General features: G+C 41.1%; 1 protein-coding gene across 1 annotated transcript in view; it reads left to right on the plus strand.

The window, feature by feature from the left end:
• The first annotated feature begins 4,513 nt into the window (after positions 1-4,513).
• The window catches only part of PIP4P2 (phosphatidylinositol-4,5-bisphosphate 4-phosphatase 2), a 63,029-nt gene continuing 43,451 nt past the window's right edge, over positions 4,514-24,091 (plus strand). Inside the window, exon 1 of the mRNA XM_043880322.1 lies at positions 4,514-4,720. Within this exon, the coding sequence (XP_043736257.1) occupies positions 4,615-4,720 (106 nt within the window). The 5' untranslated portion in view covers positions 4,514-4,614. The remainder of the gene's footprint in view (positions 4,721-24,091) is intronic.

A 24,091-nucleotide genomic window follows, 5' to 3' on the forward strand; every position in this document is an offset into this window, starting at 1 on the left:
CCTCTGAGGAGAGACTGCAGTGGGTTTCAGCTTACCCCTTGTATAGGTGGGTGATGAGTGATGCTTTTTGTTCCTCTTTGCTCACGACTTCTTCTCTCATTAAAGTTGTTTATAGAATCGACTTCTTTGTGGCTGTGGGACTGGAATCCCCACGTCCTTGCTGCTTGTCAGCTGAGAGTCACTCTTAGCTCTAAAGGCCACCCACACTCTACCTCCACCCGCAAAGTCAGCAGCGGTAGGCTGTATCCTTCTCACACTTCTAATCACTCCTCCTTCTTCTGTGAATACTGCTAACCAGGAAGGTTCTCAGCTTTTAAAGACTCACTGGCCCACCTGGATAATCCAGGATAGCCTCCCTACTGTAAGATCTGCATTCCATAATCACATGTGCTAAATCTCTTTTACCACGTAAGGTTTCCCAGGTTCCAGGGATTAGCCGTAGACATCTTTTGAGGGGTCATTATTTTGCCTATCACAGAGATGAACAAAAAAAGAACTTGGAGTTTACAACAGTATTTAGAGGAAAAGCAGAGGGCTCAGAAAAGTCCAGTAAGAGATTTTTAAATAAGAAATGGCCTCAGGATAAAATTTTAATCCAAGGGATGGCTATAAAACCCCTTGTTAAGGCATCGGAAAGATTCAAGCAGTGACTTGAAGACTTCCTTAGCTAAGAAAAGGAATTTCTGAAAATCTGAAGGGTCTCAAATCTGGCCTACCTTCACTTCCATAAAGAATTATGTTTGCGGCTGTGGGAGTAGGAAGTAAACCCTAGTCAGATTTATAGGAAGTCTGTAAAGGTTTTAATGGAGTTTATCAACTTGGATTAAAAGGAAAACAGACAGTTCACAGCTTTAAAGAGGCCTCTGGGCCTCCAGTGTTAGACAGGAGGTAGGCTGAGAGGCTACTCAGCTGCAAACAGGAGCTATAACTTGTGGACAAGAAAGAACTCAGTGGCAGAGCAAAGAGGCAAGGACAGCAATAGATGAGGAGGCGCGGGGGCACCGGGAGCAGAATCACCCCTAATAAAGGAGCGTTCCCTGGCTCCAGTGGAAGGCGGCTAGTGACATATGCTCAACTGGATTTCAGAATTCTGTGGTTCAGCGTATGTTATGCTTTTTCCATTCTAAATGCAAGTCATCTCCCTCCCCTCCCCTGACGAAACGGGCGTGTTTATGGCTGTCATCCTCTTCAGTTTCACTATTAAATGTTGGAGACTGAAGCAGACGGAGACGAGGAAGGCACACCATTTGTCTTTTTTCAGTTCATGGTTCTCTGAATAAACGGGTGCTGCACCCAAGGAGCTGAATCTGCAGAATCATATTCAAAGAACTTTGTCTAAACCTGGACTTGATTTAGATGACAAGATGCACAAAGATGCCTATACCATACTGTTAGTACAGACATATCTGCTTATACCATGCTATTATTCCAAAAGTGAAAGTAAATAGTGATGGCAAAACATCATAATCATAAAATGTCTTCGATTGATTAGTATTTTGGGCTTCTCCTCAGTATTGTGGGCAGCTCAGTTGGTAAAGAATCCGCCTCCAGTGCAGGAGACCTGGGTTAGATCCCTGGGTTGGGAAGATCCCCTAGAGAAGGAAATGGCAACCCCCTCCAGTATTCTGGCCTGGAGGATCCCATGGACTGTAGCCTGCCAGGCTCCTCTGTCCACCGGGTTGCAAGAGTCAGACACGACTTAGCAACTAAACCACCACCACTGAACATTTACTGAGTAACCATAAACTATAATATTATCTTTAAACTAGAATGAAGTGATAGTCATCTAAAAAAAGTTTTTTTATTTTTGGTAAAATTTGACATTGTGGCAAATATAATCTCAACATACCCATTAACTGTATCATCCTCAAATGAATTCTGAAATGAATAGAGAAATCACATAAAGAAATAAAGAATGAAAAAAATTGATACTGATCATTATACCTGGGCAATAGCAGAACTCTAGTTGTAAAGATAAAACTGAACAATAACATAGTCAAAGGGCAAAACTCTCATCTTCTGATATCAAAATGTCATGAAATACTCTTTTAACTTTTTTCCTGTTAATGATTCATTTTAGTAAGATTCTGGGACTGTGAAGGATTTGTTCATACACTCACTTGTTATTTATTTGGCAAGCATTTACTGAGTGCTTATTAATGTGCTGTGCCTTGTGTTAGATACTGGAGATTAATAGTGAATGAGATAGAGTTGGTTTCTGATCTCACAAAGGCAGCTGGGGGTAAAAGGTGAGTGGGTCATGAAAATGTAAACATGGTATTACAATAAAGTGTGACAGGTGACAGGATAAGACACTACAGTGGCCCTTTGTCCTTCTCTGTCCCTGGGGGATTGGTTCCAGACCATCCCATCCCACCCCTAAAGGATACCAAAATCTTTGGATGCGCAAGTCCCTTACATAAAATGGCACAGTATTACACAGTATTGCATGTGACCTGTGCACATCTTCCCATGTACTTTAAATCATCTCTAGATTGCTTGCAATATACCTAATATTGATACAATGTAAATAATATGTAAATGTTTGTAAATGCAATGTAGATGATATGCAGTTGCCTAAACCTGACAAATTTACATTTTGCTTTTTGCAATTTTCTGAAATCTTTTTTTCAAAAAATTTTGAACTGTGGTTGAATCTCTGGATGTGGAAACCCATGTATATGGAGGACCGACTTTACAGAAATAGGATTTTGTTGATTCGTCTTAAAGTTTTCTTTATCTCCACAGCTTCTAGGCTGCAAATGTAAAAACAGTGCTGTTTCTTTTGTTAAGTGTTCACTTTTGCAGGGAGTGCTATATCTTGAGCCCTCATATTCCAGGTTTCGGAGACCTATAAATGCCCTTTGATTATATCCTATAGGAATCCTTATATGTTATTGTATTCTGATACTACTGACCCACGAAAGATGTTGCATGATAGAAAACATTATACTTTGATTTTCCCTCAGAATTTCCAGCTGACGCCTAAATGGATTTTTCAGAATAAAGAACATCTTTAGAGGGCATGTAATATAAGAGGTAGTTTCAAATGTCTACAGTTGGCTTTCCCCCTTGCTCCTTTAAAGCCACAGCCCATTTAAAGACTACCAGCCTCATTTTTCATTTGTTTTTGACTCTGCTGCCTCATGGGCATCTTGAAGACCAAGGCCATGCCCTACTCATCTTTGCAGACCGGTGATCACATGATAAATATGTGATGAATGACTCAGAACTGTTGCAGAAAAATTATTGGTTTGAGACAATGACTATTTTCCCATTGCATTTTTTTTTTAACCTGGGCATGGTCAAAACTTTGATTTTAAAACCATTCTAGTAAGCCACCAAAAAAAGAAAAGAAAAAGACAAAAGTCAAAATGAGAACTGTGACCTAGCTTGTTTTTTATGTTCTCTTGTACATGTGAAAGATTATTTTAAACCATTAGCTAAAGAAAACAGTTTTGTCTTGCATTATTCATAAACTTATTATCATATGTGTGTCAGAGACTACACAGTACAAAAACAAAACTAACATGACAATCCATTTTGTAAAATGAAACTTGTAAAAGGCAACACACTATGCATCGTCTCCATAAGGTACTGTTACTAGAGCACCAAACATATTTAAAAATTAACAAAGAAAAGCAGGGAGTGGCACTGATGCTCCAAAAATCTACTTCCTCTTGGACAGCAGAGGTTGAAAAATGATTTCCTGACAAAAGCAGCAGCCCTTGAGAAGGAATTCATAACCCTAAGCTTTCTTAGGGTTAAATAAGCTCTCTTCATATAACTGCAGCAAGTTTGACAGCAAAGAACTCCTCTTTCTGCGCTGGAGGAGTTAAACGTGGATTTGTGTTGGCTGTAGTTTTCCTGTCATCAAGCCACAGGCCTTTTTATCCTCTTTCACGCTTCCTCTTTCCCCTTCTTTCTCCTTAGCTAAGAAAATGTCAAGTACAAAAAGGAAAGAGTTGTAACCCTTGCATCCCACTTAGCTCCTCTGTGCTTTTGGTGACCCTTCCATCGCACTTAGCTCCTCTGAGGTTTTGGTAACCCTTCCGTCTCACTTAGCGCCTCTGTGTTTTTGGTAACACTTCCATCCCACTTAGCTGCTCTGTGATTTTGGTGACCCTTCCATCCCACTTAGCTCCTCTGTGCTTTCGGTGACCCTTCCATCCACCTAGCTCCTCTGTGCTTTTGGCACCCCTTCCATCCCACTTAGCTCCTCTGTGATTTTGGTGACCCTTGCATCCCACTTAACTCCTCTGTGATTTTGGTGACCTTTGCATCCCACTTAGCTCCTCTGAGGTTTTGGTACCCCTTCCATCCCACTTAGCTCCTCTGTGTTTTGGTGACCCTTGCATCCCTTAGCTCCTCTGCGCTTGCGGTACCCCTTGCATCCCTTAGCTCCTCTGTGCTGGCGGGGACTTGGCCGCTTTCCTGCGGTCTTCCCCAGTGGGCCCTCCCCTCTCCCCACCCCGCCGTCCTCCGCCCCCCGTTCCCCGCCCCGCCCCGCCGCCTCCTACCGTGTGACACAGCCCGGTCCTCCGAGCGGCCGCGCCGCCGACACCGCCTCCCGGGGCCGCGGACTCGGCCTGCGCGGCCGCCTCTGCCGCAGTCATGGCTGCTGACGGCGTGGACGAGCGCTCGCCGCTGCTGTCCGCGTCCCACTCGGGGAGTGTCACTCCCACGGCGCCCCCGTACCTCCAGGACAGCAGCCCCCGAGGTAAGGCCGGCGTGGCCCTTTGCACTTCACAGGGGGGAAGCCTCGGATGTTCAATAGACCGCGATTTCGGAGGCGGAGGCTGGGAAAGACGGAGGCTGCCTGCCCGGAGCCCCCCGCCCCGAGGGCTTTCTCGGGGTGTAGTTTGGGGTGTGTGTGTGTCTGTGTGTGTTTCGCCCCTGCTTCCCCACTGGTAAGGGATGTATGTGTCTGCAGCCTGTCTTATCCTTGCTCTGTGGGTCTGCATTTCGCCCCTTCTGACCCACGTACGGGATGTGACATGAATTTCCCAGGCTGGGCTTTGCTGTTTCGCAGCAGCTCCTCAGCTGCATCTGGATGGTTTGGTGCAGATCTTCCGTAGTCATTCACAGTTCCTTTCGGGTGGCCGAGAAGCCGGAGTACTGCTCAACCTTGGCGTCTGTCCTTGAAAGGGCTTAGTTCGAAAAATATGCATCTCCCACCATACTCCGTTCCATCAGGGAGTTGCCTTACCAGAAGAAATGGACGTTACTAATGCATCTGAAACCTCTGCCCTTATTACTCCTGCTTGTAAGGAGTATGTGTTAGTTTGAGTGGTAAATGCAAAGGAATAGAAGGCAAGATGGAATATTTTTGATGGTTATCTGAGACTGAAATGGACTGGATAACATCGCATATTTCTCTTTATTTCTCTTCTCAAGGTGCAGTCAAGAAATTTGATGGCAGTGGGATCTGAAGAAAATGAGGGGAAATCTATTTAGCAAACTATAGTTATTCCAGTAACTATCCTTGTTCTAAGCCTATAGCAGAAATAAGGCAGACTCAGGAGTTAAAGATAACTGGAGAGCAGAGTCAGGGGTTATAGGAAATGGAGGGCTAGACTGAAAAAACACTTAGACTAGAGAAAAGATGGGTCAAATATGGCTCTTGCAAATGTAGGTTATGTATCTCTTTTTTGGATAAATGTGAGTGGTTTAAGGAGGCACACATTAATGCTTTTGAAAATGTGACTGGATCATGTTTCTTGTAACACAACTTTTTCTAAGTTCAAGTCTGAAATTGGAGCAGCTGTGGAGCAGGTTGAACTTGTCGAGCATTTAAAATTTCTGTTGAGCACTTTATAACTTTAAAAACAGCAACTGGATCTTAATCCACACCTAACAAGAGGCAGGACAAAGGAAAAAGATGTTTAGTCATCAATAATTCAGTGTGATTGATGAGTTGAGAAATAAGGTGCAAAATGGTACAGATACTCACATATTGAAAACCCACAAGTCATGTTTGTTGGCCAGCATTAAAGTTGTGTTAGAGGACCACTTGGGGGAATTTCCTTTAACAGGCAAATTTGATGTTAATATATTTACTATTATCTAAATTTTATAGCCTCCAATAGGTTTAAATACTTATTAATGACTGTTTCAACTTATCAAGTCACCTTTTTAAGACAAAATATTTGACAATTTATTGAGAGACAGAGTTTAGATTTAAGAAACTGTTTTATAACAGATTTTCATGCCCTCTATCTGGTATTTTTTTTTTTTAATTTTTAGTCAAATAATAGCTAAATTATCCCACAAAAATGGTCATACTCATGGATCTGCTTGTAGACTTCTTTAGCATTTGCCATGCAGTTGTTTAATCTGACAAGACTTCTGAAATCACACAATAAGGTACAAATTCCAGCTCCGTCACTAAGCAAATGAAGTTTTATTCCAGAAAACTTTTAACAAACAAAGAAATTCAATGTGTTATAAAACAAAATTCAACTGAGTAAATTTTGAAAGTCTTATTGGCTTCGTTTGTTGATTCATGAATCAGGCAGCATCCCATCTAGCATATAGAAAGGAGCTATAAGTACAAAGCTTAAAGGCCAATATAGGCAGAAGGCAGTGGGACGAGGAAACTATACTAGCAAAAAGTGGATTGATTGTGGCAAGGTCATTTTTCTTTAGAGGCTGGCAGGTCTCTATCAGGCGGGTTGTCTCACTGGCGCTGATCAGGAGATTCCTGATTGATTAGGTTAACATTCCATTTCTGGGGGAAGCATGAAAGGTGAAAGGTGAATGTGAAGTTGCTCAGTCGTGTCTGACTCTTTTTGGCCCCATAGACTGTAACCTACCAGGCTCCTCTGACCATGGGATTTTCCAGGCAAGAGTGGGTTGCCATTTCCTTCTCCAGGGGGTCTTCCTGGCCCAGAGATTGAACCCAGGTCTGCATAAGTGATTCCAATTTGGGCTTGTTGTCTTGTTCTTAACAATGGACTTAGCCAAAAGCTCTTTCCACCTATTGTAGAATTTTTTTCTTAACTGGTCATTGAGACTGGTTAGATAATTAGAGACACTAATTTCATATGGTGTAATACCCAGGAAGCATAAATGATAAGTAAAAGGCTTTTTTTTTTTTTTGCATTTTTGGCAAAATATTTTTTCTTAATAAATAACAAATAAGAATATTGATAAATATTTTGAGTAATACATAGAATCTGATTCTAGAAGACCAGTGTGAGTCACTCATTCAGTAATTCATTGGTCAGGACAATGTGCCAGAGATTGCTCTAGGTAAACAAAACTAACCAAATTCATGCCTTCATGGAATCCACATTGTCATGTGGAGAAAGAATAAGTAAAGACATGATTGAATCATTTCAGATTGCAAGAAACAGTCTTTCCCTAGACCAGATATTTTCAGTAGTTGGAGAGGCTTGGGATTCAAAAGCCCAGAAATAAAATGTACTTTTTGATAAAGAACTTTGGCTTATGATAATTACCATCTGTAATTACCCAGACTTTAAAAAAAATTTTTGTAGAAGTGGTTAATAGCCATAGCTAGTGAATATTATGGCTATTAACCACTTGTACAAAAAAAATTTTTAAAGTCTGGGTAATTATAGGTGGGCTAATAGCCATAACTCGTGAATATTTGGGCTTCTCTGGTGGCTCAGATGATAAAGGATCTGCTTGCAATGCAGGAGACCTGAGTTCGATTCCTAGAGGAAGGCATGGCAACCCACTGCAGTATTCTTGCCTGGAGAATCCCATGGACAGAGGAGCCTGGCGGGCTGCAGCCCGTGGGGTCACGGAGAGTCGGACACGACTGAGTGACTAAGCATCGTGAATATTTCCTTCAGTTCAGCCTTTCACTATTTGTGTAACTTTCTAAGAACAGGCATGTGAGATCCCACCACAAGATGAAATATTTCATTTCAAATGGAAACTTGATAGTGTTTACTTATAGACAAATTATAGCTCAGATGGTAAAGAATCTGCCTGCAATGCAGGAGACCCAGGTTTGATCCTTGGGTCAGGAAGATCCTCTGGAGAAGGGAGTGGCTACCCACTACAGTGTTATTGCCAGGAGAATTCCCTGGACAGAGGAGCTGGCAGGCTGCAGTCCATGGGGTCACAAAAAGTCAGACATGACTGAGCGACTGACAGTTTCACTTCTTTATTGATAACATAGAGGGAGGCAGTTCACATTCGTGTCTCGTTTTATTTGTGTATCAAATCCCCCTGCGTTTTTAAGTGGAATGCTTCTAGTGGTCTTTGCTATCAGTATTGGCTTCCTGTGTAGAGGAGGAAATCACCTCTCCATTTGGTATACTTTTCTGCTTTTTTTAAATCATAGAAATTAAAATTGAAGTGTTTTAGCCTCATTTGAAAGGAGATTAGAAAAATACCACAAAACTTACTCTGTTTTGCTATATTTACTAGCTTTCATCTGCTAATTTTGTAGGTAGGATGTGGCAAATGAATATGACATCTAAATTCATGAGACGGCATCTGTGAAAAAATGGTTTATATTTGGGTTGTCTAATTATTTATGCATGGAATATGGGAATGTGATTATCTACTTCACTATAATTCTGTAGGGAAAAGGGTACTTTGTTATACAGAGATATTTCGTTTGTTTAGTTTATTTCTGTTTATTATTTATTCAGAAAGTAAATACTGGAATACTAGCCAGGCTCTGTGGTAAGAAAGGTAAAACAGACATGGCTCTTCTTCCAGGTTAGTGGGGGATACTGAGTCAAAAATTACGTAGTCATTCAGACAAATACAGAGTGCGGTGGGGAAGAGGACCGTGCTAAAAATATATCCCGTGCCCTGAGAGTATAGAAGATATCATGAAAAGATTTAGCCTGGTTAGGAAAGTCAGGAAAGGCTTTCCTCAGACTTAATTTAGGCATGAAAGTGGCACAGTAGTTAATTTGGCAAACTGGGGATCAAAAGAACACTCTAAGTGAAAAAAAAAAAAAAAAAGGCATGTGCAAAAGCCTTTAGCAGGATAGAGGGTGGTGAGTAACAGGACCTGAGGGAAGGCCAGTGTGGTGAGAGTGGAAACTGCAAGAGGAGAGGTGCTGCAGGATGGGAGTGGACAGGCTGGTGTGGCTCATGTTCTCCAGAGACTTCCCTTCCTCTCCTAAGAACTATGCTTTTTGATATTCAACTCCTTGGGCAGTTCTTCTCCTTGAATCTGGACTGATACTGTGATTGCTTTTAGCCAACAGAATATTGTAATAGAGACCTGGGTGACTTTGGAGACTAGGCCACGAGAGGTCTTCCGGCTTCTGCTTTGTTGTTGTTGTCTCCGACTATCTGCAACCCCGTGGACTGCAGCTCGCCAGGCCTCCCTGTCCTTCATCATCTCCTGGAGTTTGCTCAGACTGATGTCCATTGAATCGGTGATGCCATCCAACCATCTCATCCTCTGTCATCCCCTTCTTCTCCCGCCTTCAATCTTTCGCAGCATCAGAGTCTTTTCAAGTGAGTCAGTTCTTTGCATCAGGTGAACAAAGTATTGGAGTTTCAGCTTCAACATCAGTCCTTCCGAGGAACACCCAGGACTGATCTCCTTTAGGATGGACTGGTTGGATCTCTTTGCTGTCCAAGGGACTCTCAAGAGTCTTCTCCAACACCACAGTTCAAAAGCATCAATTCTTTGCTGTTCAGCCTTCTTTAGGGTCCAATTCTCACATCCGTACGTGACTACAAGAAAAACCACGGTTTTGACTAGATGGACTTTGGTCGGCAAAGTGATGTCCCTGCTACACTGTCTAGGTTTCTCATAGCTTTTCTTCCAAGGAGCAAGTGTGTTTTAATTTCATGCCTGCGTTCATTGTCCACAGTGATTTTGAAGCCTAAGAAAGTAAAGTCTGTCACTGTTTCCATTTTTTCCCCATCCATTAGCCATGAACTTATGGGACTGGATGTCATGATCTCAGTTTTCTGAATGTTGAGTTTTAAGCCAGCTTTTCACTCTACTCTTTCACTTTCGTCAAGAGACTCTTTAGTTCCTCTTTGCCTTCTGCCATAAGGGTGGTGTCATATGCATATCTGAGGTTACTGATATTTCTTCCAACAATCTGGATTCTAGCTTGAGTTCCTCAAGTCCAGCATTTCGCATGATGTTCTCTGCATATCAGTTAAGTAAGCAGGGTGACGTACTGCTTTCCCAGTTTTGAATCAGTCTGTTGTTCCATGTCCAGTTCTAACTATTGCTTCCTTGAGTTGCATACTCAAGGTTTCAAGGTTTCTCAGAAGGCAGGTGAGATGGTCTGGTATTCCCATCTCTTTAAGAATTTTCCAGTTTGTTGTGATCCACACAATAAAAGACTTTAGCGTAGTCAGTGAAGCAGAAGTAGATGTGTTTCTGGAACTCTCTTACTTTTTGTGTGATCCATGGATGTTGGCAATTTGATCTCTGGTTCCTCTGCCTTTTCTAAATCCAGCTTGTACATCTGGAAGTTCTCAGTTCTTATACAGTTGACGTCAGGCTTGAAGGATTTTGAGCATTACCTTGTTAGCATGTGAATTGACTGCAATTGTGTGGTAGTTTGAACATTTTCTGGCATTCCCCTTCTTTGGGATTAGAATGAAATCTGACCCTTTTCAGTCCTGTGGCCACTGCTGAGTTTTCCAAGTTTGCTGGCACATTGAGTGCAGCACTTTAACAGCATCGTCTTTTAGGATTTGAAATAGCTCCACTAGCTTTGTTCAGAGTAATGCTTTTGAAGGCCCTCTTGACTTCACATTCCAGGATGTCTGTGGCTCTAGGTGAGAGACCACACCATCATGATTATTTGGGTCATTAAAACCTTTTTTGTATAGTTATTCTGAGTATTCTTGCCACCTCTTCTTAAACTTTTCTGCTTCTGTTAGGTCCATGCTATTTCTGTCCTTTATTGTGCCCATCTTTGCATGAAATATTCCCTTGATATCTCTAATTTTCTTTAAGAGATCTCTAGTCTTTCCCATTCTATTGTTTTCCTCTGTGTCTTTGCACTGTCCATTTAGGAAGACTTTATCTCTCCTTGCTATTCTTTGGAACTCTGCATTCGGATGGGTATATATTTTCTTTTCTCCTTTGAGCTTTTGCTTCTCTACTTTTCTCAGCTATATATAAGGGCTTCTCAGACAACCATTTTGCCTTTTTGCATTTCTTTTTCTTGGGGATGATTTTTATCACCACCTCCTATACAATGTTACAAACCTCTGCCCATGGTTCTTCTGACACACTCTCTATCAGATCTGATCCCTTGAACCTATTTGTCACATTCACTGTACAATTATAAGGAATTTGACTTAGTTCATGACTTAATTGCCTAGTGGTTTTCCCTACTTTCTTCAATTTAAGTCTGAATTTGGCAATAAGGAGTTCGTGATCTGAGCTACAGTCAGCTCCTGGTTTTGTTTTTGCTGACTCTATAGAGATTCTCATCTTCAGCTGCAATGAATATAATGTCAGATTTTGATATTGACCATCTGATGATGTCCATGTGTAGAGTCTTCTCTTGTGTTGTTGGAAGAGGGTGTTTGCTGTGATGAGTGTTTCTTGGCAAAACTCTGTTAGCCTTTGCCCTGCTTCATTTTGTACTCCAAGGCCAAACTTGCCTGTTACTCCAGGTATCTCTTGACTTCCTGCTTTTTCATTCTAGTCCCCTGTGTTTCAAAGGACATCTTTTTTTTCCTGTTAGTTCTAAAATGTGTTGTAGGTCTTCACAGAACTGTTCAGCTTCAGCTTCATCTTCATTAGTGGTTCAGGCATAGACTTGGATTGCTGTGATGTTGAGTTTTTTTACCTTGGATATGAACTGAAATCATTCTGTCATTTTTGAGTTTGGACCCAAGTACTGCATTTAGAGTCTTTTGTTGACTATGAGGGATACTCCATTTCTTTTAAGGGATTCTTGCCCATGGTCATAGATATAACAATCATCTGAATTAAATTCGCCCATTCCGGTTCATTTTAGTTTACTGGTTTAAAAAATGTCAGTGTTCACTGTTGCCATCTCCTGTTTGACCACTTCCAATTTACCTTGATTCATGGATCTAACATTCCAGTTCCTATGCAATGTTGTTCATAGCATCAGAGTTTACTTTCAGTACCAGACACATCCATAGCTCGGCATTGTTTCTGCTTTTGCCCAGACTCTTCATTCCTTCTGGAGGTATTTCTTTGCTCCTCTCCTATAGCATTTGTTGTTCCATCACTCAGTTGTGTCTGACTCTTTGCAGCTCCACGGACAGCAGCACACCAGTCTTCCCTGTCCTTCACCCTCTCCCGGAGCTTGCTCAGACTGATTTCCATTGAGTCAGTGATGCCACCCAACCAACTCATCCTCTGTCATCCCTTTCTCTTCCTGCCTTCAATCTTCCCCAGCATCAAGGTCTTTTCAAATGATTCTGTTCTTTGCATCAGGTAGCCAAAGTATTGGAGCTTCAACTTCAACATCGATCCTTCCAGTATTAAGGGTTGATTTCCTTTAGAATTGACTCGTTTGGTATCCTTGCAGTCCAAGGGACTCTCAAGAGTCTCCTCCAACACCACAGTTCAAAAGCAACAATTCTGTGCTCAGCCTCTGTTATGGCCCAACTTTCACGTCCATACATGACTACTGGAAAAATCATAGCTTCGACTATACGGACATTTGCCCTTAAAGTAATGTCTTTGCTTTTTAATACACCGTCTAGGTTTGTCATAGCTTTTCTTCCAAGGAGCAAGTATCTTTTAATTTCATTGCTGCAGTCACCGACCACAGTGATTTTGGAGCCCAAGAAAATAAAGTCTGTCACTGTTTCCGTTTTTTCCCCATCTATTTGCCATGAAATGATGGGACTGGATGCCAGGATGGTAACTTGGACTCAGGTAGTGGTAGAGGTGGAGAGATAAGAAGGCATTAAGAATTACTGAAGAGAGGCTGATGATAGATTAAATGTAGGAATGAGAAAGAAGTGTCAGGATAGTTCCTAGAATTCTGGCTTGTGCAACTTGGTATGATTGCTTACACTGAGACATAGAGAGCACCAGAAGAGGACCAAGTTTTGAAAAACACAAATCATGAGCTTAGTTTTAGACATGATATATTTAAGGTACTTTCAAATATCCAAAAAGCAATGTCAGATAGGCAATTGGATCTCGGGGTTTAGGGCTAATAATGAGGCCTGGGCTGAAAATATAAAATTGTGTTACATGTTGGTGATAGCCAAATACATGGATCTTGATTTAGAGTTGCCCAGATCCCCGCCAGTGTACCACGGATTGTGATGAGATAGAACATACATGTGTGAAGATGTTAACTATCCTCTATCCCTAGAGTAGCAGAAACCTTTAGGCCAGTGGCCCCCAACTCTGAGTATCTATACAAAGATTATCATTTTCTCTGTGTACAAAATGTTAAAAAGTTGGAAGCTTTATATGAGCCCACTTAGAGGGAAAGAACAGCATGGAATGAGGAGAGTGCCCCAGACAAAGCTTTGGGAAACTCCCACACTCAATGGCCAGTTACGTTAAGATGAACCTGCAAAAAGGCTGGTAAGTTTCTTCCAGTGATGTAGGGTGAAAACCAGGAGAAGGTACTACTACAGAATCAAGGGGAAGAAAACATTTCAGGAAGGGAATGATCAAACATGTAAAAAGCTACAAGAAAGAACAGACAGATATAATCTAAAAAATGTCATTTGAATTTAGTGTCATGAAAGTTATCGGTGACCTTGTGGAGAATTGTTTTAAATATGTTTATAGGCAAATCCTTTTTAAAAGAACTGAAGAACTGTTCATTTCCATCTAATGTAATATGCTAATGTACATTTGTCCTAATCGTAAAATTACCTCAAATCAACTTCAGTGAAGAGGTTAATACTCCTTTATTGTGAAAACAAACTTAGATTACCTATGAAACATTTTAGAAGGCGTTAACATTTCCTTTTCACCTTGTTTCACTTTAAAAAGTGTGTAAATTCACAGTTGCTTGAGGAAATGTTTTCAGTGACTAGAAAATAAATTGACTCCTGTCTGGAGAGGTAAGTTATTTAATATGAGCCTTTGTACATCTTACTTAGAAATTGTACAATAAGCAAGATATGTTTTCAGTAATTCTCTTATGTCCTCTCCCTAAAGAAATCTCAGTGAAAATGGTTCCTCACTTTAAAGTCTTTACAGTGGGGCAAAGCTTATTTCACTTAGAGCTACGTCCTACACTAGGCTAGAGTTTCACTAGATGCTATAGAGTGAGTATCTTGATTCAGGCTGTTATAACAGAATACCATAGACTGGATGGCTTAAACAGCAAACATTTATTTCTCACAGTTCTAGAGTCTGGAAAGTCCAGGATGGAGGATCCAACAGATTCAGTGTCTAGTGAGAGCTCTCTTCTGGGTTGCAGACCCCCGACCTCTGCTTGTAGCCTCATGTGGCTGGCAGAAAGAAGGCAAGAGAGCTCCCTTGAGTTCTTTTCAGAACACCAGTCTCAGTCATGAGATCTCTACTCTCATGACCTAATTTTCTCCCAAAGTCCCCACCTCCTAATACCATCATATTGGAGGGGGGTAGGATCCAACATATGAATGTTGAGGGGGTCATGACATTCAGTCCATTGCACTGAGCTAGCATTCTTTAATCTCTTGGGGCAGTCTTAAAGTTTTGAACCTTCTTGCATCCTTGCAGAGTTTAAGGTTGGCTGTGGATTGGCAGGAACAGATAATGTTGACCCAGGGATCTACACTGACCTCCTGTAAGATTAAATTCAATTCTCATTTTATTTGCCAAGGTTTCTGAAAACCCACCAGAAACCAGTTTTCACAGTGAGGGGAAATAGATGCAGCATATTTGAAAGCAGCTCCTGAAGCTCCCAGTAAGGGTGTGTACCTGCTGTGATACTGGGAAGGTAGGAAAGCTTGATTTTGTGCTGTGCTGAAGCTCATCCTCCATTTAAGGAGATTTTTTCCAAATAATTCTTTTTTTGTTTGTTTTTTACTGAAATGTAGTTGATTTACAATGTTGTTTCAGGTGTATAGCCAAGTGATTCAGTTTCATATTTATATCATTTTAAGATTGTTTTCCATTATAATTTATTAACAAGATATTGGATATAGTTCCCTGTGCTCTACTTGTACAAAACAGTTTTTGAATCAAAATCTGCTTCACTGAGACCATATGAAGGGAAAATAGAGCCCAAACATTACTGAAGTATATCTTCTTCCAGTTTTCCAATATTCTGGCAAGCCCATTTCCTATTACAATCCTTTTCTGTTATAATCCCATTCAGCAGGCTCCGTGAATAAAGCTCCATGATTCTATTTTATAATGCCCGCATACCCTCCTGGCTCTACCAAACATCTTGAAAACATTAATCAAGGAATATTTCATTCAACCATTTCAAATATTTGAGCACCTGTTACACTGATCCAGATGACAAGGAGTTTACATTTCAGTGAAAGATACCTTTGGCAAGCTTTACAATTCCAGAAACTGAAGAGAATGAAGCAGGTCACGAGGATAGTTAACTGGCCGTGTGGGGAGTATTTCAGGCAGTGTGTTCAGAAAAGATATCTTGGAGATAACAACTGCTCAGACACCTGAAAAAGAAGTTGAAATCGGTTGTTGGAAGATTAAGGGAGGAGTATGTCAGGCAGCTGGAACAACAGGCTGAAAACATGCTGTTTTAAAACAAAGAGGACAGTTGTTCAGAGTGTAGTGACTTGGGGGAAGTATGGTAGAAAGTGTTACAGGTCTAGACTAGGATAGACCAGAAGAGCTTTGTTGATGAAAAAATGCACAAAGTGAAAGTTATGAGTTAAGCTTTACTTGGGGCTAAATGGGGAACATAGCCTGGGAGACAGCCCCTCAGATAGCCCTGGGAAACTGCTCCAGAGAGGTAAGGGAGCGGTCAGCATATATGTGATTTTAGTGAAAGGGGTATGCGTGCAATGAAGCACTCATTTTGGCAGAATGTTGCCACTAGGCATGAGGAGCAGAAGTCTCTCCACTAATGAACTTAGTGTTTTTCTAGATATGAGAAGATGCAAAGGGCCTTCCCCAGTGTCTCAGTGGTAGAGGATCTGCCTTGCAATGCAGGAGATACAAGTTCAGTCCCTGGGCCGGGAAGATCCCACACGCTGGGAAGATCCCAGCGTGTCTTGGAGCAGCTCAGCCTGTGCACAACTACTGAGTGCCTGCTCTAGAGCCTGGGCCCCCCAGCTGCTGAAGCCTGCGCCCCCAGAGTCCATGTTCCACAACCAGAGGCGCCGCCATGGCAAGAAGCCCCTGCACCGCTGCTAGAGGGCAGCTCCCATTTGCCGCAACTAGAGTGACAAAGACTCAGCACGGTCAGAAAAGAAAAATAAATAATCCATAAAGTTATCTGTTTAAAAAAAAGAGGATGCAAGAAATTGGGCTTGTAAAATCTTCTCCTGGAAATACCTACCTCTCTAAAGGCCTGTTCTGCCAGTTTTTAACCCCCGGACAGAGAATGCCTCATCCCTGATCGCCTCCCTGAACTCCTTTCAGGGCGTGCTGAAGGTCAGCAGCTACAGGGGCTAGGACTTCATCCTTGTAGAGGCAGATGGCGGGTAACGGGTTTCATGGCAGCTTTGTCGGCCACCATCAGAGATGGGACTGTGTGCTCAGGGTAACGGGAGCCATGAAAATTTTGAAGCAAACGAGAGACGTGAAATGCGAAATGCTTTACCTTTAAGTAGATCATCCTGGTTGATGTTTAGAGAATGAATTATGGGTGGGGGGGGGCAAATGAGAAGAGGCTAATAAGACATGAAACTAATCAGGAGGCTGTTGGAGTGGAATAGGCAAGAGGTAATGTGCTCTGAACCAAGGTAGAGGTGATGGAAGCAGTAGAATATGGTTCGATTCAAGACATATTTTAAGTAAAGAGCAGCAGGACTTGCTTAAGGATTGAATCAGTGGAAAGAAAGGAATCACAAATTTCCAAAACTGACCTAAATAGCTAGGTAAAATATGTACTTCTTTTCTAAAATGGGAAAACTGGAAGAGTTTGGTGTGTGGAGGGGGACGAGAAGAAAGAAGGTCAGTGTAAATAAATATTTTGTTTCAGACAAGTTGAATGTGAAATACCTTCAAGTCATCACTCAATTGGAAATGTCCAGTATGCAGTTGGATATACAAGTCTGGAATCTAGGGAGAGATCAGGCCTGAGGAATACATTTCATATAACAGTTACCTATTAGATGTATAGTAAGACTTTGCTGTAGTGGGAGATGATACTTTCAGCTTCTCATTTATTCCCAAGGATTCTTCAGACCCTTCAGAAATGTCAGACTTTTAGGTTACAGCATTCTGTCAAAATCTTGCAAGATTTGCCAGATGGATACAGATGTTAGATAGATATATACAGATGTTAGAGAGGAGACTCATAGCAGGATGTATGTTCACAACTATATTTCAGAGCAGTAAGCAACTGTCTGGGAAGTAATCAGTGGAAACCCTAAGCCTTCCACTTTGGAGGAAAGCAGACAACCCTGAATACAGCTTTATGCTCAGCTGTTACGAGTTTCCTTTTTATAAGGATGAAGAGGTATTGTACAACCTAAGAATGACAACTCTTTAATCAATTTTAAGAGGGAATGCATTCTGCCTGCTACTCTGTTCTTTTGAGAGAATTTCTACTTTATATTTTTGAGGTTGGGTGGAGAGTGCATCAAAGTTTGTGTTGTTTTGGCACTTCCCTAGATTTTTTTTCCTTTCCTGTTATAAAGTGATTTTCTTTTTCTCTGAAAGAATACAAATAAATATGTGAAAAAGAAATGAAAAATGTGTCTCCTCTCCCTGGTCTTCAGGTAAGTTCCTCAAGCATTGTGTAACTAAATCCCTGGATAGCCTGAGATGATCTGCCAACGGGTGTGGTTTGGCCTAAAGGGACTGTTCTGAATTCTTCCAGCCATTTAATAGTTGTGACCTCAGAGTAGTTACTTTAGAACTCTAGGCCTCCGTTTCCCACTTGAGAAGGAGTAAATATAGTGTGTTCCCTTTTGCTTTTATATCTCATGACATAATTGTTCTTGGTAAGGAATCTAGATATACCTAAAATAAAAATATCTGTAACTTTAAAATATTGTCATTGTTCAGTTGCTCGGTCATGTCCTACTCTTTGCGACCCCATGGACTGCAGCACGCCAGGCCTCCCTGTCCATCACCAACTCCCAGACCTTGCTCAAACTCACGTCCATTGAGTCAGTGATGCCATCCAACCATCTCATCCTCTGTCCTCCCCTTCTCCTCCTGCCTTCAATCTTTCCCAGCATCAGGGTCTTTTCAAATGAGTCAGTTCTTCGCATCAGGTGGCCAAAGTACTGGAGTTTCAGCTTCAGCATCAGTCCTTCCAGTGAATATTCAGGATTGATTTCCTTTAGGATTGACTGGTTTGATCTCCTTGCAGTCCAAGGGACTGATTATTACCTTTGTTTTTACCTCACTCTTTTACTTCCAATGCCCTTTTTTAACTTAAATTACTATTTCTTCCAATATACTTTTGAAAATTGCAAAGACAGTATATTGAACATTAAGGAGTGTTACATAGCTCTTTTAAGCATCAAAAGCCCAACTAGTATGTGATATTTTTTCTGTGCCACATGACCAGTTAGAGTATTCGATTCAAAGCATGTATTTCTAAAGGTAGTGGAAAAATATCTTTTCTTCCCATGCTTTGTCAAGTTGATATATTTAAGCTTTGCACATCCATAATATGGATTTAAAACCAGTATACAGAAAGCTTCTAATAGTTCAGCATCTGAACAGGTGAAGTTTTAAAATGTCAGAGATTAAAGTGCTAAGATTCACTATCCAGAGGAAAAACAATAGTTAGAAATGATAGTGAACAGATTTAAAATAAGAGACTTTCACAGACACCTGAGTTGTTATTAATCCTAGAGCATAAGAATGTCCCAAATAAACACTGATTTCTACTGAGCTGTGTAGGTTCTACCAGCTAATAACAAAATTATTTTTAAAATTTATAAGAAAACTATTTTCCAGATTTTCAGAATTCGGGGCTCCTGTTCTGGTTCTCTATATAGATGGAATGCTTTGTGCAATGCCTTGCACAACAAAAGTAGTATTTATATTTACTGACAATCTCTAATGAGAACATAGGTGGTTATTAAATCTACCAGACACGCCTGAAAATAAGATAAGCTTCATGGAAGACATACATCTTTTAAGACCTAGTCTAAGAAGTCACTTCTGCCACGCTTAATCGGTCAAAACAGTTATAAGCCACCTGCATATAAGGTGTGGAGGAGGCAATGGCACCCCACTCCAGTACTCTTGCCTGGAAAATTCCATGGACGGAGGAGCCTGGTGGGCTGCAGTCCATGGGGTCGTGAAGAGCCGGACACAACTGAAGCGACTTAGCAGCAGCAGCAGCAGCATGTAAGGTGAAGAAATGTAGACTTTAATTCTAACGGGAAGACTGTCAAAGAATTTTGCAGCCATATTTAAAACCACCACAATAATCTGTGATATATACACAAACTGAAACGCTATGCAGCTGGAAAAGAAATGAGGAAGTTCTACATACCTTTATGGAAAGATTGCCAGGATATAAAATAAAATGAAAAACGTCAGATGAAGAACGACGAAGACTTTTTTTTGTACAAAAGATGGAGAAATGAGAATATGTGCATGTGTATATTACTGTTACTTCTACTAGGCTTAAAAATCACTGAAAGGACTTTAAAAAAATGATTTTCATGGAAATCTTAAATGGGCCATAATGAATTAGCACAGAAATTGGGGAAACAATTCTAAGCTACATTTTTTGCATGAATATTGATTTTTGAGTCATGAAAATATGTTCCTTATAAAAATTTAATGTATTAGAAAGCACTTTGGCCACATTATGTTATTGATTCCTGTAGATTTTATCCTTGACTGGGACCCTGAGTACTTTAACATATGCTATTTTTTAGACCCTATCCCTACATCTCTGTACAGGTCCCTGGAGCAGAACCTTGCATTTCTTTGTGTTTGATTTGGCCCATTACTCCAACTGTCAAGACTTTAATAGGAAGTATCCTGTTTTCATATGGGAAATGATGCAGACGCACATGTATCACTAAGTGTACGTTTTTCCTAAGACCATACTCACTGCTTCATACCACTAGCATTTGTTAGCCACTTCTAATCTACTCTAGACAAAGATTGACTTTTTGCTTCCTGTGGGTAGGTTAGTAGGAAAGGGATTTTGGAAACTGAAACATTCAAATTCTATCCATTCATCAAAAGTCCTTTCTTTCCATGTAATCCTTTCTAATCTCTGACTGGACAACATTTATTTCCAAACCAATATCTCTCAACATTTCTACTATATATTTTAAAACTTAATTTGTGTACATGACTTTATCAAGGAAGACAAGGAGGGAGACAGGATTCTTGTATCTTTCATCTCCAAGTTATACATAGTCCTTTGCACTGGATCATATAATTCTAGGCATTGAACAAGTTATCAGTTGTATGAATGAATGAATGAGAAAACAACGAAGGATACATGATGGTGATTTTGAAGTTACTTAGGGAGTGAAGGTTTTATAAGGAGCTGGAAGAACGTGAGAACAAAAGCTGGATAGGAGCTCCACTATTGTACTTCCAGCTGACTACAATGAGGAACTCCACCCCCCTGCCCCTTAATGGATTAACTTCTGGATTGTTTCTTAGTGGTTTCTCATTTTTTATATTTTAATAGAAAGGGAAAAGTGGAAGCAGTAACATTTTATTTTCTTGGGCTCCAGAATCACTTTGGACGGTAACTGCAGCCATGAAATTAAAAGTTACTTGCTCCTTGGAAGGAAATTTACGACAAACCTAGACAATATATTAGAAAGCAAAGACATCACTTTGCTGATAATGGTCTGTATAGTCAAAGCTGTGGTTTTTCCAGTAGTCATGTACGGATGTGAGAGTTGGAACACAAAAGAAGGCTGAGCACCAGAGAATTGATGCTTTCGAACTGTGGTGCTAGAGAAGATTCTTGAGAGTCCCTAGGACAGCAAAGAGATCAGACCAGGTAATGCTAAAGGAAATCAGCCCGGAATATTCATTGGAAGGACTGATACTGAAGCTGAAGCTTTAGTTCTTCGGCTGCCTGATGCAAAGAGCTGACACATTGGAAAAGATCTTGATTCTGGGAAAGATTGAGGGCAGGAGGATAAGAGCGTGACAGGATGAGATGGTTGGATGGCATCACCAACTTAATGGACATGGGTTTGAGCAAATTCCAGGAGATAGTGAAGGACAGGGAAGCCTGGTGTGCTGCGGTCCACAGGGTCACAAAAAGTTGGACAACACTTAGTGACTAAACGACAGCAACAGCTTTTGTCTATAATCTATTAATCCTTAGGTCATTTTTTTTTTAATGTGAAGTATTTCAAAATAGAAAACTATTGAGTGTAACATAATCCTTCATGCATCGTATCATCTAATTTTATCAGAGCTTAACATTATGCTATACTGTGTCATGTATTTAAGCAAATAACACATCACAAATCCAGTTGAGCTTGTTCCCTTCCACATACACTGAGTTGATCTTCCCATATTTTCTCATCTAAAATGCTTTAAAGCAAATTTGGGGTTCAGTTATATTTAAATGTATTTTAAAGCTGTGATTCATGAATACTTGTAACCTGCAAGTTATCATTTAGCGTGTATACCTAGTTATATGCAAAGGAGTGGCTTGCTTTCTCTCAGAAAATGAGCACAATCTGTGACAGTGAAAATGAGCTGTCTAGGAAGAGTGGCAGAGTAGGAATTTGTTTTCTCCTCATGCTATAGGAGAAGCATCTGAATTTCTAGGCAAGTATTTTTTTGCCTTGGAAACTATTTTTCTGTACTAAAAAAGAGTATCTATTTTTCTTGAAACACATACTTTCTTGGAAGCAATATTGTAAACAACAAGTTAAGAACGGAGCCATGCATACAAACAATATGATTTCACATATATAGGGTCAGAAAAAATTCGCTTTTTCAATAAAAATAAGCATAGTAGTTGATGAAATGAGAGAAGAATATGTAATTTATTAACCGTAAATACTGGAAGGAAGTACTAGTGCCACTGATGAAATGCACTAGAATGAGGTAAAAATATTGCTTAATGAGAAATAGACGGAGCAGAAGCTTTTGTCATCCAGGAATTGGTCATTGGCAGATCATTGGGCATTTCTTGCCAGTATCTCCAGTTATGTAGCAGGATACAATCCAAAGGCCTAAGAACACTCAGGGAGGGAAGACAGCAGATCAACTGCCCATAGTGGGACTCAGCACTCATCATCACCGGCTGTGTAAGAATGTCTAGTTTGTTGTTGCCATGGGGTCTATGCCATGTGCGTGCATGTGTGTGTGTGTGTGTGTGTGTATTAAGTCACTTCAGTCGTGTCTGACTCTTTGCAACCCTATGGATTGTAGCCCACCAGGCTCCTCTGTCCATGGAATTCTCCAGACAAGAATACTGAAGTAGGTTGCCATGCCCTCCTCCAGGGGATCTTCCCGACCCAGGCATTGAACCTGTGTCCCCTGCGACTCCTGCATTGCAGGCAGATTCTTTACCGCTGAGCTACCAGGGAAGTCCGGGGTCTACCATGGACCCACATGAACACCTACCTACAAACAGTACTGAGGCACTAGGATGTAGATTGATGACATTAATGCCAAGCTGATGTCACAACCAAACTTAATAAGGTATAGCTGTTTTTCTAGGGCTTTTGTTTGAAGAAGGGAGTTAATGGTTACATACATAGAAAAGTTGCAATACTTGAATGCTAGATTGTGCTAGAGTGACTTTGTCACCACTCTTCCTTCCTCTGTTCCTCACTCCTGACATACTGTTCCTTCGTTGAATTTATATGCCCTCTTCTGTAGCATCCCCCCCACATCCCCTGTGTGTGCATCCTAATTAGAGCATTGACCACACCAAAATCTACTTGCCATTTTAACTGTTTTTCTACATGTTAAGAATGTGAGCTCTTTGAGCCCTGGAGTATGTCTTCTTCTGGTGATACCCCTGACATACATTCAGTACAGTACCAGATGCAGAACAGATGCTTAAGTACTTGTGACTGAGTGCTTACTGACTCCTGGAAATCCATCTTAGAGGGCCTTGCTGGCTGCTGCTGCTTTTTGGCTAATTATAGCTGAAGGCCTCTTGACCTTCTCTAGCATCAGAGCTCATCGAGGGGGCTTATATCATTTCTCCTCAGTTCCAAAACTAGAATTTCCTTGGAGCAACAGTCAAACTTAGTAAATAAATGAGTTGGACGAAGATGTGACAGTTATCACCACTCCTGTATCTTTCAGAGTGGCACTATCTCTGTAGTCCTCCTAGGAATGTGGAGTTGCTTTTGGTAGTTGCTTTTTGTGACCCTTCCTACCTTACTTTATGGACCAGAAAGTCAATTTAGGTATTTTGATGGTTGACAGCAAGGTCTGTCCCAATAATATATTCAGGAACCGGGAAAATAACTTCAAAGTGGGTCCCCAGATCCACTTGACCAGTAGGGGTGGATCTGGGGTAAGACTACGTTTATAACATCAGTCCTTTCCTTTCTGGCACCAGGGACCAGTTTCCTGGAAGACAGTCTTTCCACGGACTGGGGGCTGGGGGGAGGAGCGGGACGTTGGTTTTGGGATGTTTCAAACACATTGCATTTATTGTGTACTTTATTTCTATTATGTGTGCAGTGTTTCTGCTTTGTGATATATAATGAAATAATTATACAACTGACCGAAATGCAGAGTCACCGGGAGCCCTGAGCTTGTTCTCCTGCATCTAGATCCTTCACATGCACAGTTCGCAGTGGGGTTCATGCTCCTATGAGAATCTAATGCTGCCTCTGATTTGATGGAGGTGGCAGCATTGGATTACCGCTCAGGCGGTCATGCAAGCAATGGGGAGTGACTATAATTATAGATGAAACTTCACTTGCTTGCCCTCTGCTCACCTCCTGCTGTGTGGCCCTGTTCCTAACAGGCTATGGGCCTGTTATGATACCAGTCTGTGGCCCAGGGACCCCTGATCTATAACCCAATGGCCATCAATAACCTGGTGGGCCACAGTGAAGTTTTGAGTCTTGAGGAATCAGCACCATTTACAAGCCA

The sequence above is a fragment of the Cervus elaphus genome, chromosome 21 (assembly GCF_910594005.1).
Source record: "Cervus elaphus chromosome 21, mCerEla1.1, whole genome shotgun sequence".
NCBI classification, from domain to species: Eukaryota; Metazoa; Chordata; class Mammalia; order Artiodactyla; family Cervidae; genus Cervus; species Cervus elaphus.